Source organism: Eumetopias jubatus, unplaced genomic scaffold, assembly GCF_037043125.1.
Source record: "Eumetopias jubatus isolate StellerSeaLion01/CBP00866 unplaced genomic scaffold, mEumJub1_p1.0 scaffold_7, whole genome shotgun sequence".
Lineage (NCBI taxonomy): Eukaryota > Metazoa > Chordata > Mammalia > Carnivora > Otariidae > Eumetopias > Eumetopias jubatus.
In genome coordinates, this window is record NW_028274813.1 from 97916921 (window position 1) to 97933994 (window position 17074).

Below are 17074 nucleotides of genomic sequence, written 5' to 3' on the forward strand. Positions count from 1 at the left end.
TTTCAGTGTCATTCAGATGCTCCCTTTAGTTAAATGGAATAGAGTTACATAGCCTTTCTCTAGACTTTTCCCCCACATTTCATTGTAATGAATATTAGTTATTAATTATAATTTCCATGTCATTATCATAAACTCCATCTTACATGGGGCACTCAACTACTGGTCCTAATGGTATATGATTTTGCTTTTAGGTTCGTTGGGGCCTCTGTTTACATTCTCTGCAGGAACTATCTCAGCATCACAGGAGGTTGCTGCAGTTTATTCCCACCTTGGACAAGGGGAATAGTCTTCAGGAGGAATGAATGAATGTACTTGATATCTACTTACCATAGGAAATTTTTCCATTTCCCATTTTGTTTGCTTTTTTTCCATCAGAATCCAGAGGTTCAAAAAGTTCTCAAAAGCTCTTATGACTACCTCCACTATTTCAAATACCACTTGCTGAATTGAGTGGTTTAAAAAAATTTTTTTGATTTAAAAAATTTTTTTGATTGTTTTGTTGTTGCATTTTCCTGGCTTAATTCCTTTTCCCTTGTGAATTACCATTTCAACAAATATACGCTTCATTTTATGTCTCTAGCCTGTCATTGAGCCATTTAATTCACAATAATTCTAGGGAGGAACAGTTAATACCAGAGAGGCAGCATTGCATGGTGGGCTCTAGAATCAGATTGCTTGGGTTCAGATTCATCCTGCTACTTACTGTTGGATATCATGTGAATTATGTAAATTCTCTGCACTCATTTTCTTATATACATGGGAGAAATGGGAGTAACAGTTCATGGGGTTGTGAGGATTCGTGATGTTGTAATGATTAAGGGAGCAGAGCCCTTAACTCATATTCTTGCAAATAGTATCAAATGTATGCTGATGCTATTATTGTTGGCACAGAAAACCTTAAATTATATAGACTGAGAGAAGACTTCATGTGCATTCCTAGAAGGAATCCCTGATCTTTCATCTATGGTTTATTTACTTTTACCTTCAGGGAACTAAATCCAGGCCACAGATTTACCAGCCATATGAGCCAGTTATCAAAGGAACATTCTTTTGCTGTTAATACCTTTAATTTGGGCTTACCCTTAAAGATGAGTGACTTTATTCATAGGAGCTGGAAGAGGCAGCTGGATCATAGTCAGTATCACTGTGGCTGACAAGAGAATCCAAAAGTATTGTTCTATCGATATTACCAGGATACACATTACTGTTTTCATCATGAACTGTGAACTATTATGCCTGTGGGGTCGGGATCTAACAACGAGCATCAGTCAACACTCTGGCCAAGTGGCTATAACAGCCTGCATATCACTGAGCATCAAGACCAGATACTGGCAACAAACTAAAAATATTACCGTATTTCTGGCAAATTTTGCTTGATCAACACCTGGAGTAATGGATGCAATTTTATTTATAGAACATTAATGAAACTAAGCCTAGAGAAGATTAACTCACTTAACAAATGTGGTCTTGAATATTTATTATGGCAAATGACTACCTTTTAACCCAGGTCAGACTATTTTAGATAAGAAAAAACTACATAAGGGTTAAATGAACTGATAAGGAAATGTACTTGTGATTGCTTTGCTTTTTACCATTTGGAAAGTGCATCGCAAGTTACATAAAACTTGTAAGTGGGCTTTGGAAGCTTTCTTTCATAAGTTGGGACTGTCTGTATAGCTCAGAAACTTTCTGATTCAGTATGAAATATGAGACTTTTTTCTTAAATGATAGTATATTTCTGTCCTACAGAACAGTTTGGCAATGTGTAGTAACTTTGAAGGTGTTCATACTCTATAACCTAGAATTCTGCTCCTAGAGAAAATTTCACAAATTCTCATGTTTATGCAAGGAGGCATTACTGAAGTGTTTATAGCAGCCTTTTTGTAAGAGGGGAGAATGGGAAGTGAGTTAAAAGTCATTGAAAGGGGAATGGATAAATTGTGTTATGCTTATAAATAGAATATTATATAGTAGTGACATATATACCAGTGCTATACTTTTTCAACATGTGTCAGTCTTACATATTGACTGTTAAGCGAGTAAAGAAAAAAAGATACTATTTAGATAACATTTTAAAACATGCAGAATGGTGCTGTATATTAGGGAGTGTACATATGTAATAGAAGTATTAAGTAACGCATGAAAGCAATAAAAAGACAAATTTAGGATATTGTTTACTTCAGAGGGGAATTTGAAAGAATTCCATAGGGTTTTAAGCTACATTGGCAATGTTTTATTTGTTGAATAGTGGATACATAGCTATTTATTACATACATTTTTATATGTGTAAACTAGTTTAGAAACATTTAAAAATTGGAAAAAATGTCAAAATGTTACTGATTTTGTGAGTCTTTTTTTTTCCTACTTAGTTGATGCTATTTCTATATAATTACCAATTTTCTAACTTGAAAGTATGGTGCTTTAATCATGTTAGAGGAAAAACTGAAAAACCATATATTTTTTTGAAAGCAATAAATGGTTTTCATAGAAATTTTAGAAAATATAGACAAGTAAAATTTAAAACCCTTAATACTTACAATTTCTAGTCTTTTCCTTAAAAATTTTATAGAGGTTAAATATTCTATACACTAATTGATTTTTGCTTTTATTTTTTTCACCTAATATAAAATAAATATTCAACAAAATTTAACATATGGAACTGGTGTTTTAAAATTATTTAAAAATATGTTATTAAAAAATAAAAATATGTTATTGTACTGAATGCAAGAACATTGTTTTGCTCATTGGTAGGTATCGTTTCTTCTTGGAATTAATGGAATTCTTCTTAATGCAAGGGTTATTGTGACTATGTTATTTGTTTCTAGGTTTGATTTATTTGAATTGATCCCACAAATAGCAAATATTTAAAAATTTTAAAAGATTTCATTTATTTGAGACAGAGAGATATCATGAACGGAGCGAGGGGTAGAGAGAGAAGCAGGCTCCCCGCTGAGCAGGAAGCCTGATGCCAGCTCAATCCAAGGAACCTGGGACCATGACCTGAGCAGAAGGCAGATGCTTAATTGACTGAGCCACAGAGGTGCCCCAAATATTGAAAAATATTTATTGAACACTTATTTTATGCTTTGTCTTAATCTGTTGACAACAGTAGAAGATGAAAGCTTTTAAAGTATGTAAAATCTGAGGCTGTTTTTGCAGTGGAGTGCCATTTTAACTCTTTTATCTAATTTTCTCTGGTTGCATATGGTACGTGAAAGGGACAGTGGAAGAATCAGTTTAAGAAGGTGCGCTCTTTAGAACTTAATGAGGTGCTGGTGGTAGTAGAAGAAATAATAGGGACTACTATTATTTTACCATGTATCAGGCTCCATGATACACAAATTTATGAGATAATATAGACTAGTTCTTCCCAAACTTTAATTTGCATATGAATACCCTGAAAGTCTTTTTAAAATGTAGATTCTGATTCTTTTAGGTCTTAGATGTACTCAGAGGTTCTGCATTTCAGCTATCCCAGAATTTGCCAGTACTGCTATTCTGAGGCCCATATTTTTTGTACCAAGGATATAGACTAGTGATTCTCAAACCGTCTATGCAGGACTACCTTTTAAAAAAATATTATCTAATATATCACAGGCTAATACTTTTTGAAAATGCAAAAGGATATGTAGAAAGAAAAGTGGGAGAAATTATATATTTAATGTGAATGTAATCTTTTTTTTTTAATTGAGATATAATTGATATGTTAGTTTCAAGTATACAACATAATGATTAGATGTATGTATATTACAAAATGATCACCCCATTAAGTCTAGTTAACCACACATAGTTACAAAATTATTTTTCTTCTTATGAGAACTTTTAAGATCTACTCTTAGCAACTTTCAGATGTACATTACAGTATTATTAACCATAGTCACAGTGCTATATACTACATCCCCAGGGCTTATTTATTTTATAACATGAAGATTGTACTTATTGATCCCCTTCACCCAATTTTCCATATCCTAGTCTCTGTCTCTGGCAACCACCAATCTGTTCTCTGTAATTATGAACTTGAGTTTTGTTTTGTTTTAAGATTACACATCAGTGAAATTATACAGTATTTGTCTTTCTCTGTTTGACTTATTTACTTAGCATAATGCCCTCAGGGTCTTTCTATGTTGTTGCAAATGGCAAATTTTCCTTCCTTTTTGCAACTAAATAACACTCCATTGTGTGTGTGTGTGTACACTCTCCTATTTCTTTATTTTTCCATTAGTGGACACTTAGGTTGCTTCCATGTCTTGGCTATTGTAAATAAAGCTGCAGTGAACGTAGGGGTTACATATCTCTTTTCAAATTAGTGTTTTTGTTCTCGTCAAATAAATACCCAGAAGCAGAGTTGCTGGATCATATGGTATTTCTATTTATAATTTTTTGAGGAAACGCCATACTATTTCCATAGTGGTGTGCCATTTCACATTCCCACCAGGAGTGCATGAGGTTTACTTTTCTCCACATCCTTGCTTGCACTTGTTTCTTTTTTTTTATTATTATGTTATATTAATCACCATACATTACATCATTAGTTTTTGATGTAGTGTTCCATGATTCATTGTTTGTGTATAACACCCAGTGCTCCACGCAGAACGTGCCCTCTTTAATACCCATCACCAGGCTAACCCATCCCCCCACCCCCCTCCCCTCTAGAACCCTCAGTTTGTTTCTCAGAGTCCATCGTCTCTCATGGTTCATTTCCCCCTCCAATTTCCCCCCTTCATTTTTCCCTTCCTGCTATCTTCCCTTTTTTTTTTAACATATAATGTATTATTTATTTCAGAGGTACAGGTCTGTGATTCAATAGTCTTACACAATTCACAGCTCTCACCATAGCACATACCCTCCCCAATGTCTGTCACCCAGACACCCCATCCCTCCCTCCCCCCACCACTCCAGCAACCCTCAGTTTGTTTCCGGAGATTAAGAATTCCTCATATCAGTGAGATCATATGATACATGTCTTTCTCTGATTGACTTATTTCACTCAGCATAACACCCTCCAGTTCCATCCACGTCGTTGCAAATGGCAAGATTTCATTCCTTTGATGGCTCCATAATATTCCATTGTATGCTGTGTGCGTGTGTGTGTGTGTGTAGTACACACACACACACACACACACACACACCACTTCTTTATCCATTCATCTGTTGATGGACATCTTGGCTCTTTCCATAGTTTGGCTATTGTGGACATTGCTATAAACATTGGGGTGCATGCACCCCTTCGGATGCCTACATTTGTATCTTTGGGGTAAATACCCAGTAGTGCAATTGCTGTGTCATATGGTAGCTCTATTTTCAACTTTTTGAGGAACCTCCATACTGTTTTCCAGAGTGGCTGCACCAGCTTGCATCCCACCAGCAGTGTAGGAGGGTTCCCCTTTCTCCGCATCCTCGCCAACATCTGTTGTTTCCTGTGTTAATTTTAGCCATTCTGACTGGCGTGAGGTGGTATCTCATTGAGGTTTTGATTTGGATTTTCCTGATGCCGAGCGATGTTAAGCACTTTTTCATGTGTCTGTTGGCCATTTGGATGTCTTCTGCCCATTTCTGGGTCTTCTGCCCATTTCTTGATTGGATCATTTGTTCTTTGGGCATTGAGTTTGATAAGTTCTTTATAGATTTTGGCTACTAGCCCTTTATCTGATATGTTATTTGCAAATATCTACTCCCATTCTGTCAGTTGTCTTTTGGTTTTGTTGACTGTTTCTTTTGCTGTGCAAAAGCTTTTTATTTTGATGAAGTCCCAATAGTTAATTTTTGCCCTTGCTTCTCTTGCCTTTGGTGATGTTTCTAGGAAGTTGCTGTGGCTGAGGTCGAAGAGGTCGCTCCCTGTGTTCTCCTTTAGGATTTTGATGGACTCCTGTCTCACATTTAGGTCTTTCAGCCATTTTGAATCTATTTTTGTGTGTGGTGTATGGAAATGGTCCAGTTCCCTTCTGCATGTGGCTGTCCAATTTTCCCAACACCATTTGTTGAAGAGACTTTCTGTTTTCCATTGGACATTCTTTCCTGCTTTGTCGAAGATTTGTTGACCGTAGAGTGGAGGGTCCATTTCTGGGCTCTCTGTTCTGTTCCATTGATCTATGTGTCTGTTTTTGTGCCAGTACCATCCTTTCTTGATGATGACAGCTTTGTAATAGAGCTGGAAGTCCGGAATTGTGATGCCACCAGCTTTGCTTTTCTTTTTCAACACTCCTCTGGCTATTCTGGGTCTTTTCTGGATCCATACAAATTTTAGGATTATTTGTTCCATTTCTTTGAAAAAAGTTGATGGTGTTTTGATAGGAATTTCATTGAATGTGTAGATTGCTCTAGGTAGCATTGACATCTTGCACTTGTTATTTCTTGTCTTTCTGATCATAGCCATTTTGAAGGTATGAGGTGAATACCCTATTATGGTTTTGATTTGCATTTCTCTGTTTGGTGATGTTGAATACCGTTTCAGGTATCTACTGGCCATCTGTATGTCTGCTTTGGAAAAATGCGTATTCAGATCCTTTGCCCATCTTTTAGTCAGACTTAATGGGGATTTTTTGCTATTGAGTGGTATGAACTTTTGTTTTCATGTTTTTTAAATTTTATTTATTTATTTGAGAGAGAGAGGGAGTGAGCGAGAGAAAGAGCACAGGCAGGGGGAGGGGCAGAGGGAAAGTGAGAAGCAGACTTCCTGCTGAGCAGAGAGCCTGATGGGGCTTGATCCCAGGACTCCCAGGATCATGACCTGAGCCGAAGGCAGACCCTTAACTGAGCCACCCAGGTGCGCCTTTTCTTGTTTTTTATTGAAAATAGTTGACATACAATGTTACAATAGTTTCGGGTATGCAACATAGTGATTTGACAAGTTTATATGTTACGCTATGCTCACAAGGGTACCTACCATCTGTCAAAATAGAGCAGTTATATGAGTTCTTTATATATTTTGGATATTAACCCCTTACCGGATATATGATTTGCATGTATTTTCTTACATCCCATATGTTGCCTTTTCATTTTGTAGATGGTTTCCATTGCTGTACAGAAGCTTTTTAGTTTGATGTAGCTTACTTTTGCTTTCTCTTGCCTTTGCTTTTGGTGTTAAACCCCCAAAAAATCATCACCAGGCATGATGTCAAGAAGGTTACCTGTTTATGTTTTCTCCTAAGAGTTCGGTAGTTTTAGGTCTTAGGTTCTTTAATCTCTTTTGATTTAATTTTCTAATCTTTTTTCTTACTTGCTGTTTTTTTCCCCCTAGAGAGAACGCGAGTGGGGGGGGGGGCAGAGGAAAGGGGAAAGAGAGATTCTTAAGCAGACTCCACGCTGAGCTTGGAGCCCAAGGTGGGGCTCAGTCCCACGACCCTGAGATCATGACCTTAGCTGATAATGGCTTTTGGCTGATTCTACTGGCTGTGACCATGCAGAAGCTAGAGGATTTCAATAGCTGGTATGAAATCTTGTGGCTCTTTGAATACCAAAAGTCTGTAGTTTCTTGTTCAGTCCATTTAAATAAGCTGATACTTTATCAGCCTTCTTTCTGCTACTTATTGGGTGTTCTATAGAAAAGCTGATTTAACCTTTATAATATCTAAACCCTTGCAACGTTATAAAGATTTAGCAGTTGAAATCTCGCATCTGTCATTTATTGAGCAACTGCTATGTATGTGCCAGCCATTGTTCTGAGGATGTAATTGTGAAAAAAACACAGTTCCTGCCTTCTCAGAATTTGTTCGACATAATGACTTCTAAGTGAGATGATAAAAATAATGACCAGCTTTTATCATGTGCTTACTATGTGCTAAGCACTTCTCCATTTACTACAGTGTATTAACTCATTTACTCCTTACAACAACCTGTGAAATGAAGGTAGTATTTAGTATTCTTCCAATTTTATAGGTAATGAAACTGAGGCAAAAAAGATTACTTTGCCCCAAGTCACACAGCCAGTATGTGTGGATGGAAAGATGGAATTCACATCTGCCAGTCTGGCTCCAAAAATTCCACATTTATCCACTACACGGTACTGTGCAATTATAACAGATAATTATGGTATAATTTAAATGGATAATTAAATAGGTAATTTCAATAAGTGTGAGCAGTGATATAATGGAAATTCTTGCTGTTGTGGAGGCCTAGAAGGAATTCACCCAATTTGGTCTTATTAGGGTCTTGGAAAGAGGGGAAGCTTTTCTGAGAAACTAAATCTTTATTGAAATAGACTTTTCCCACCCCACCCTTTTTAACTATTGAAAAGAATTGGAAAGAATATTTTAAAATAGGATTAGACACTGGTTTTCATACAAAGAAATAACAAAATAGGTTAGAAAAACCAGGAATCTGTTCTTGACCTGGGGAGGTACTCTGGTGATTACACTTTATTTGTTGGTTGTGTGAAATAAATTTTTAAAAAAATTAACCAGTGGTAAGTTCTTATATTTTTGAGGAGACAAACCAGAATAGAGTATTATTATGTAAATAAATAATACTAGGTGCTTTTGTTTTGTTGTTTGTAGTAGAAGAAAATATTTGACTTACATGCAGTTTAAATTAGTTTAAAAATGGTAGTAGATTTGATTGATTACTTCAGGTCTGTTGTCATGTTAGAGCAGGGATTAACATTTCTGAATTCTGTACCATGAAATGAGCATAGAAAAAAGTACTAAATGCATTTTTATGGAACATGTTTCACAATATAAAGGTTTTGCAAAGTAATATGCATTCAGATGAGACTGTTTAGAATTTGCAAATTTGTAATTTAAACAGATAAGTATGAAGTTGAACAGTTTTTGTGATCTGTATATCAGCTGATTTTGTCAGTTATTGATACTTTGAGTGCTTTCAATTTTTTAAAGATTTATCATTTTTGAGAGAGAGAGAGTGAGCACAGGATGGCACAGAGGGAGAGGAGAGAGAGAATCTCAAGCAGACTCCCCACTGAGCACGGAGCCCAAGGCAGGGCTCAACCCCATGACCATGAGATCATGACCTGAGCTGAAATCAAGAATCGGACGCTTAACCAACTGAGCCCGCCAGGTGCCCTGTCCATTTTTATCATAAACCAGGGACAGTAATTTTTTACGGTATATTTGGAAATATTTTTGACTAAAAATATCATGACTAAAAAGCTATAATGATAGATGATTCTGGTAATATTGCATATCCTTCATAATGTAGTGTTTATCATCTCTCATGTACAAAAGTCTCAGTTTTATTAAGGGTTATTTTCATAGTAAATCCATTTTATAGAATTCAAGATCCAAATTAGGAGCTGCAGGGGATCAGGTTTGACCATAGTAATGCTCAGTCAGTTTAAAATATGTACCATGATCGTTCTGCATTTAATGATCTTACTGGTTTATTCTTTTCATTCCAAAATTGAATATAGCATTCATTTATCAATACCATTGACTGATCTCCTTGGGCTCCATCTTAACAATTGCTTGCTTTGTTTTTGTTCCTTTCTTTTTACTCTAACTTCTCCTTCAGGCCAGTTACCTTCCCCTTATTTTCTCCACTCTAATATTCTCGCTGGCGCCTGTATGATTCCACTATCTTCCCGGCTGTTCTGTATCTTCCCTACTTCCACACTGTACTGTATTATGTTATGGCATTCTTCTCTTTTGCCATTTCTACTTATGAGCATCCATCCTCCTTGCCTAACTCTATGTAGTACTCAGGGAGTCTTCTCTTTAAACGCCAGGTCAACTAACTTCTTTCATTGAAGCTCTGTTTGACATCTCTTGTCTACTTAAAACTATATGGAGGAATATATACCTACATACATGAAAATATTTTGTTATTCTAATTGCTTCAGATTTTTTGGTTAACTGTGGGATTTCTCCCTAATTATTCTTACCTGGAAACTTCTGGTGTTTTAATGTGGTTCTGATTTGAGGAAATGATGGTACCTGGCTGTCACCTTCCTAGCCTTGAATTTTTCCTCTCTATATGTGAAAGAGATCTTTATTTCCAGATTGTCTTGGTTTTTGCTACCGGAAGTGTGGTCTGTGGACCAGTAGCATCACATCACCTTTGTGTTAGAAATGCAGAATCTCAGGCCCCTCTCTAGACCCTATGCTTCTTAATCTGTATTGTAACATGATCTCTAGTCAGTTGATATGAATATTGAAGTTTGCAAAGCACTGTTCTAGGGATCACCCAGCTAGTTGACATATTACCATGCTGACAGAGCACTGTGTACTTTCCTAGAACTGATCTTAAACATGTGACCTGTAGTGATCTTATTTAAATTTTTATAAATTACCTTGTAACTTTTCATCATGGTTCACAAAAAGTTCTATTCTGATGAATACCACTACTACTGTGCAGAAGCAATGACAAGAATAATCTTGAAACAGTAGCCAGTTCTTCTTTCAAGTGAGTTTTTGGTGTATTTTAGATCCAAAACTATGATAGTCATTTATAAGCCCATTTTCTTTGTTCTGTCCTCTAGCATCAGTTTGCATCTGTGGATGAAGAACTGTCTCTTTTTTTGCCTCTTGGGCTATGACTTTTCAAGAAAATTGTATGCATTAAGATGAACTTTGAGGGGCGCCTGGGTGGCTCAATCAAGTTAAACATCTGCCTTCAGCTCAGGTCATAATCCCGGGGTCCTGGGATTGAGCCCCAAGTCTTGCTCCCTGTTCAGCAGGGAGTCTGCTTCTCCCTCTGCCCTTTTCCTGACTCATTCTCTCTCTCTCTCTCTCTCAAATAAATAAATAAAATCTTTAAAAAAAAAGATCCTTTGAGGTGTAGGGAAAAATAATCAAATTTCTATTAAATTTTTAGTCTTACATGAGCAAAAATTAAGCCTTACTGAAATTTTATATATTGGTTAATTGTGTGTGTGTGTGTGTATATATATACACACACACATACACAATTTATGACTAAATAGGTATTAATGGCCCATATTCATATCTTCCTTGTACGTGATGAAAAAGTTTATAGACTACTCTGTAGTGCAGTATGACAATCCGAGATTTTCTGAGTAGACTGGGAAATAATCTTACAGTAAATTCTGTACTATGTCCTGCAGTTTGTGGATGTGTGTAGATAAGGGACAGTACTTATTATTTTTTTATGGTTGACAGTAAAATAATTTCTCTGTTCTCTGAGCACATATTAATGGGGGCTTAAAGATAAATATGCTCTGCGTTAAGCTGTATTACATGTAATCTATGAAGTTCATATAGTGTGTGTATATAATCATTTGGTGACACCCTAAAATTTAGATCTATTTGTAACTTCTGCTTTAGGAGATAGTTTTAAAAAACTTGAATGTTTTTATTTTTATGATCAGGAAAGAAAAAATTCTTTTTTGGTACTTCAAGAATGAAGAGTTCTTTTATTATTCTTTTGCATTTAAATGAAGTGTGAACGATGTGGCTCACCTTCAAACACATTTCTGTTGGCGTTTTTCTGGAGTAATATCATCGTGTAATGATGTTAAACAGTATTTCAGTGAGTGTTTTGTAGGTTTCAATGCCTTGTTTGGACTTACATACCTAAAAGTGGCAGTGGGAAGAAGTGGCAGAAAAATACCCAGATGTCTGTGAGATAGTGATATGTCACTTAGCACCTCAAGAGTGTTAAGTTTTAAATAACAAAAGTAAACTCCAAGAAGTGACCTTAGCTAGGAGCGATTCGTTTTGTACATAGGTTCTGCTACATGTGGCTGTGACCGACAAGACTTTGGTTGTGGTTACCAGAGGACACCCTTGTGGTCATAACCAAGTTGTAAATGTCACCAAGATTCTTCTTGAATGTCTATCACATGTGTATCAGTAATTCTAAAGTAGATAAAAATGAAACAAAGATTCATTTGGGAGTTAGCACTCCCAGAAGATTAGTTTTAAAACAGAACAGCAGAAGGAGTTGTGACATGCATCCATAAGCAATTGTAATGATTTGACAGTTATTTAGCCCTCAGTTCCTAGCCCTGTGGTTGAACTGACAGCATGCCTGCAAAGATAGTGAGGCCTGTTTCAGCCCCATTAATGTCTTCTTGAATGTTAGCCTGCGGTCTGGGTAATAATAAATCTTCAGTGATTGATGATTTTATAGTCCCAGGGGATTCTGGGTGATTTCTGGTTTCTGTGAGCCAAGGCAGTTTGCTTCCCTGTTTGGGCCTCTAGGAAGTTTTTCTCATCTTTACTAAAATCATTTTAAGTTAGCAGAAGTGTAGGTATCACCTGAGGTTTAATTAACCAGGATTCAAAGTCTTGTTTAAAAACAGTATGATTCTGGACTAAGTAAGTGTTAAGAGTCTGAGAACTATAATGGTTTTTAATCCACAGAGCTTTTGTAACATTTATTTGTAAACTTTAGTATCTTTTTTCTCCTTTGTTTTTTTAAAAAAAAAAAAACATGTTTTAAGTTGTAAAGAGAAATTTAATAACAGCTATTGTGAAATAACAACATTAGCTTTATTGTGTTCATGGTGTGTGCAATTTCATTTTTAAGACTCAAAAATTTAAATCAGCTATTTTTAATAAATGTTTTCCTTTTTACATGGTTCAATTTCTCTAGGAGTCTGTCTTGTTATACTAGTATTAGAATATAAACAGATCTTTTTTGTTAAATATATGTTTGCCATTTAGGAAAAGATTCGATTCTAGTATATTGATTGTGGATTATTTTTAGTATTTTAAATTGTAATTACCTAACTCTTAATGAGTAGGATTTGGAGACAGAGGAAGGAGGGTAGAGATAAAACATTTTCCTTATTTATTACAACTTTTAAAAGTATATTTTCTTAGTTTATCCTTTTTAAAATAATGATCTGTAAACCTTTGTTTTTGGGTGTAACAAGTTCATAGGGCTAATTTTTTTAAGATCATTAAGAAACTACTTTAAAACCTTAAAAGGAATAAAAGGAGCACTTCTGTTTAGTTTTTCAAGTAATGAACAAGGAACTTGGTTAGGAATGACCATTTGTAAGTCTGTATATTAATTAGATGAGTGTCGTTATGCTCAATTAGCAGGACTGCCAAATAATCTCTTTAATACTCTGGTCTTTTTTTCTTCCCTCTAGGGTTTTACAGACAGCCCTCATTACAGTGATCACTTGAATGACAGTCGATTAGGAGCCCACGAAGGCTTGTCCCCAACACCTTTCATGAACTCAAATCTGATGGGTAAGTTGGTAATTCTTTGCAAGTAGTCTTTACAAAGGCTCTTTGGTCAGAGACATTTTTTAGCCCTTTGTCCAAGAAATACACGTAAGTATCTAGAAGAAAGTCCCTGTGTTTCTAGGGGCATCCAGGCTTCCCTTGTTCAGCTCAGTTTGAGGAGAAAGCATTCAGAAATATCAATGGTATCAAAAAAAGGAAGCAGCAATGTTTTTAAATTTGGCAGTGTCTTTGTGACATCAGGCATTTTATGTTTTCTGCTTTCTGGGCAAAGAAGCATTTTGAGACATTTGTAATTTACTATTTTAAATAATTGAATATATATGCGGCAATTAAAAATATGACAAAGTGATATTAAGCAGATTTTACTTACATTGGACAATATTTCTTTTGGCACTATTTGATTAAAACTTAATAGTACATTTAGATGTTGGCAGCGTTTGTTTTAAGCACTTGGGTTCCTATTGGGGATTTTGAAGTTGTGTTCTGCATTAATAAAGTTGTACTTTGAAGGATATTACCTACCACCTAAACCTGATTATTGTATTTTGGCAAAACCTTTAGGTTAGCTTTTCTTTTTATTTCCCCCTCTCCCTGCAAAACACTTATCATTCCTTCCCTCTTTCTTTCTCATGTGAAAGTTTATAGCTGTTCAATCTGAAGTGATAAACCCAAGCTTTTTTTCCCCCTAGTTTGGATACTATTCTTTTTTTTTTTTATCAGTAATTTTACCTTTTTGTAGCACCTGATTAAAAAGAACCTGTGTTTTATAACATTATTTTTCCTTCCTTGCTTGTGCTGGGCCTGAGCACATTAGAAAGCTTTGTTTAATCTGTTTTACTTGTTGTCAGTGGCGTCATGTAAATATGGAAGTTTGTATAATTGACATTGATTTCATTACTTACTCTGTTTCTTAAGGACGTGACCTATATTGTGATCTTGGAATTGTCCTTTTAAGACACAGCCATGCTAATCTAAGTGGATTACCCAAATCCAAAATCCTGGTGGTCTGCAATTTCTTTATAAATGGTTTTGCTTTGCACAGTCTTTGTTTAATTCTCTTATCCTCTATAAAGTGTTGAGGAGACTGTCTGATATTCTAGTGTGGATTTTGCCTAAAGCAGTTACCACTTTAAAGCCAGACTCATTGAATATGACATAAGAGTAAAAAATCTAATGAGCAATAAAACTTGTGTTTAAAATGACAATTTGTTTTAACATAAATGCAAATGAAAATCGTATCATTCCAGGTAAAAATCAGAATTAAATTGAGAACAAAATAATTATCCTTGCACTTAGGGGGGGAAACTTTCTAATTTATCTTTTTAACTTTCTGTTGAACTTACTATCAAAGTAAAATAGATGTGACACTCCACATTTCTTTCTATAGTATATCTTTTCCCCAAGTAGCATTTAATTTATTGTAAATAGGGTAGAGGAAGCTCTAGTCAGTGTTTTTGTAATTTCAGATTGAACTAAGCTTTCTTAATTGAGGCTATACTTCTTAGATGCAAAAAATCAAAAATTGCCCTTTTTTTTAAAATTTATGTGTTTACATTTATTGTTAGCTCACAGATATGATTCTTAAGCCCAGTAGAATTGCATCATTAGCATAGCTTTGAGCCAAGGTGACTGTTAAAATTGTGGGGATAAGTGTGGGAATTAAATGAATTCAAAGAGGGTGCCTGGGTGGCTCAGTAGTTAAGTGAGTGCCTTTGGTTCAGGTCTTGATCCCTTGGGATCGAGCCCCGCATTGGGCTCCCTGGCATTGGGCTCCCTGCTCAGCAGGAAGCCTGCTTCTCTCTCTCCCACTCCCCCTGCTTGCATTCTCTCTCTCACTGTCCCTCTGTCAAATAAATAAATAATAAATAAAAAATCTTTAAATGAATTCTAAGAAGTATGCATGTCAGTCACTTGCGCTGAGCATCTGTTGACTAAAAATATTTCTGTTATTCAGTTTGAGGTAACATTTTCTTAGTTGGAGCAATTATGAGCATGTGCTTGTTGGTTTCTTCAGCTTACAGATAATTATTAGAGTACTTTTAAAAGTCATACATAACCCTATGTATTAAATCAGCATCTAAAATAAGTCTTAAAATATTATAAAAACTCAAATTTATAAAGAGATTGATCTCTTCACAATATAAGTGAAAAAACTTCAGTATTCATCTGAACTACACTGTACAGTTAATCAGGTGCAGCTATACATTTTCATTGTAAGTCTTAACAATCAAATCTTAAAAATGTTAAATTTTTTTTTTTTTAATAAGGAAGGGGAAAAGAAATCTGAAAAGATTAGGCAGATATGTTCAAAAGGATTTCACTGGTCATTGGCAATACCTAATTTACTATATTTTTCCCTTTTATTTTCAATAAAAATGATCAAATAAGGTACCTAACGGTTTCATGCAAGCAATCTACATGACAATAGCTTGCTTTTGGAAATCAGTATCTCCTAAATTGTAGAGTAGTTCCGTACAGCAACAAGCAATTCCACTTGATATGAGCTGAAGGAAATGAACTGTTAGATATCCAAATATGTGGGTTTATAGCACTTGGTAGAGTTACAGTGGATAGATTACTTTTCCAGCCATTTGATAATTTAAGCAAATTTCAGGCTAAAAACCTATGTTGTTAAAGCATGACTGAGATGTGCATAGCAGTATTTGAAGCATTTGGAAATGTGTAGATACCTAATCATCCTAACAGGTAACACTTCAGAGTTATGCCATGAATGATGAATACTCAGAAACAGTTAAAGCTAATAGGAAAGCAGTAACATATTTCGTCATTGCTGTCAACATATAAAAATAACATTAAGGGGGGGTAAAATCATATGCTAGGGGATGTTATTTTTTGTATTATGTTCAACCATAAGCACATTTGCCTGAAGAAATAGTGGATTATAAAGTGCTACTGTCTTTCATGACGGAGCTCTCAAACACTTTAATGATTTTTCACATTGCAAAAATTAGAAATTTTGTCTAACAAAATGTTGATAATGATGCAATAATGAACAATTTGCCACAGAAGTGTGCATTTCTATATTCATACAGATATTTTGAAGTGTTTTACACAGGAAGTTAAGCTGTTATTGTTGGATCAGTTAGTGTTTCTTTTTAATGAATTCCAGAATTATCCCATTGATTTGTCAGTATGGAAAAAAGGTCTTTTCTTATGTTTCAAGTGAAATAAATACATCCTTTTGGCACATCACTAAGTAATTAGCATCAAACAGTTCTATATTATAGGAAAGCTGCAAAGCTTTGACAATAGCAATGAATTGCAGTAGTATCACTAAATAGTCTTACCTATTTCTAGTCTCTTCCAGCTTTAGTCCATTTATCTACCCTTGGTTCTCTCATTAATTTCAGTAAGATTTGCTTTCCTTTACCTGTTGTTGATCAGATAAATTTTTGATGATGGTAGGGCCAATTTATTAATTAGATATAGAAATGAATTATTTCATAGAATTGCCTACCTTCAATTCCCAAGTGAATGTGGAATGAACTCCTTTTATCTTTCTACCTCTCTATGTTTATCAAAGCTTTACTTATTTTAGGCTAAATGTATATATATATATATATATAGTCAATGGGAATTTTAAGATGAGATATACCTTCACTTGTGTTCTTTTCTGAAACTTATTCTGCCTCTAGAGATGTTTTATCCTTTAAAGAATAGAGCAACATGTGGTGGTATAGGAAAAAATGCAGGGCTAAGAGTTAGGAGATGTGGGCTTTATTCTAGATCCTTAAAATTACCTTTTTGATAGGGTACTGCTGGGTCTTCTGCAGATTTAGAATTTTATAATTCTATAATCTCATGTATCTAATATCTTTTATCCAATCCTGAAAAAGACTGCAACTAGAATTATAACTGCTAGTTTGCAAATGATAAAAAACTAAGGCACAGGAAAATTAAGTGGTTTTTTTCCTGAGGTCACAGAGCCAATAAATGGC

The 17074-nt window shown here is 35.1% G+C and overlaps 1 protein-coding gene across 5 annotated transcripts in view; it reads left to right on the plus strand.

Moving 5' to 3' along the window:
• Positions 1-17074, plus strand: part of TCF12 (transcription factor 12) — a 373959-nt gene that overhangs the window by 171940 nt on the left and 184945 nt on the right. For all 5 annotated transcript variants that reach the window (XM_028100191.2, XM_028100192.2, XM_028100193.2 and 2 more), the window contains one exon: positions 13016-13118. In XM_028100191.2, the coding sequence (XP_027955992.1) occupies positions 13016-13118 (103 nt within the window). The remainder of the gene's footprint in view (positions 1-13015; positions 13119-17074) is intronic.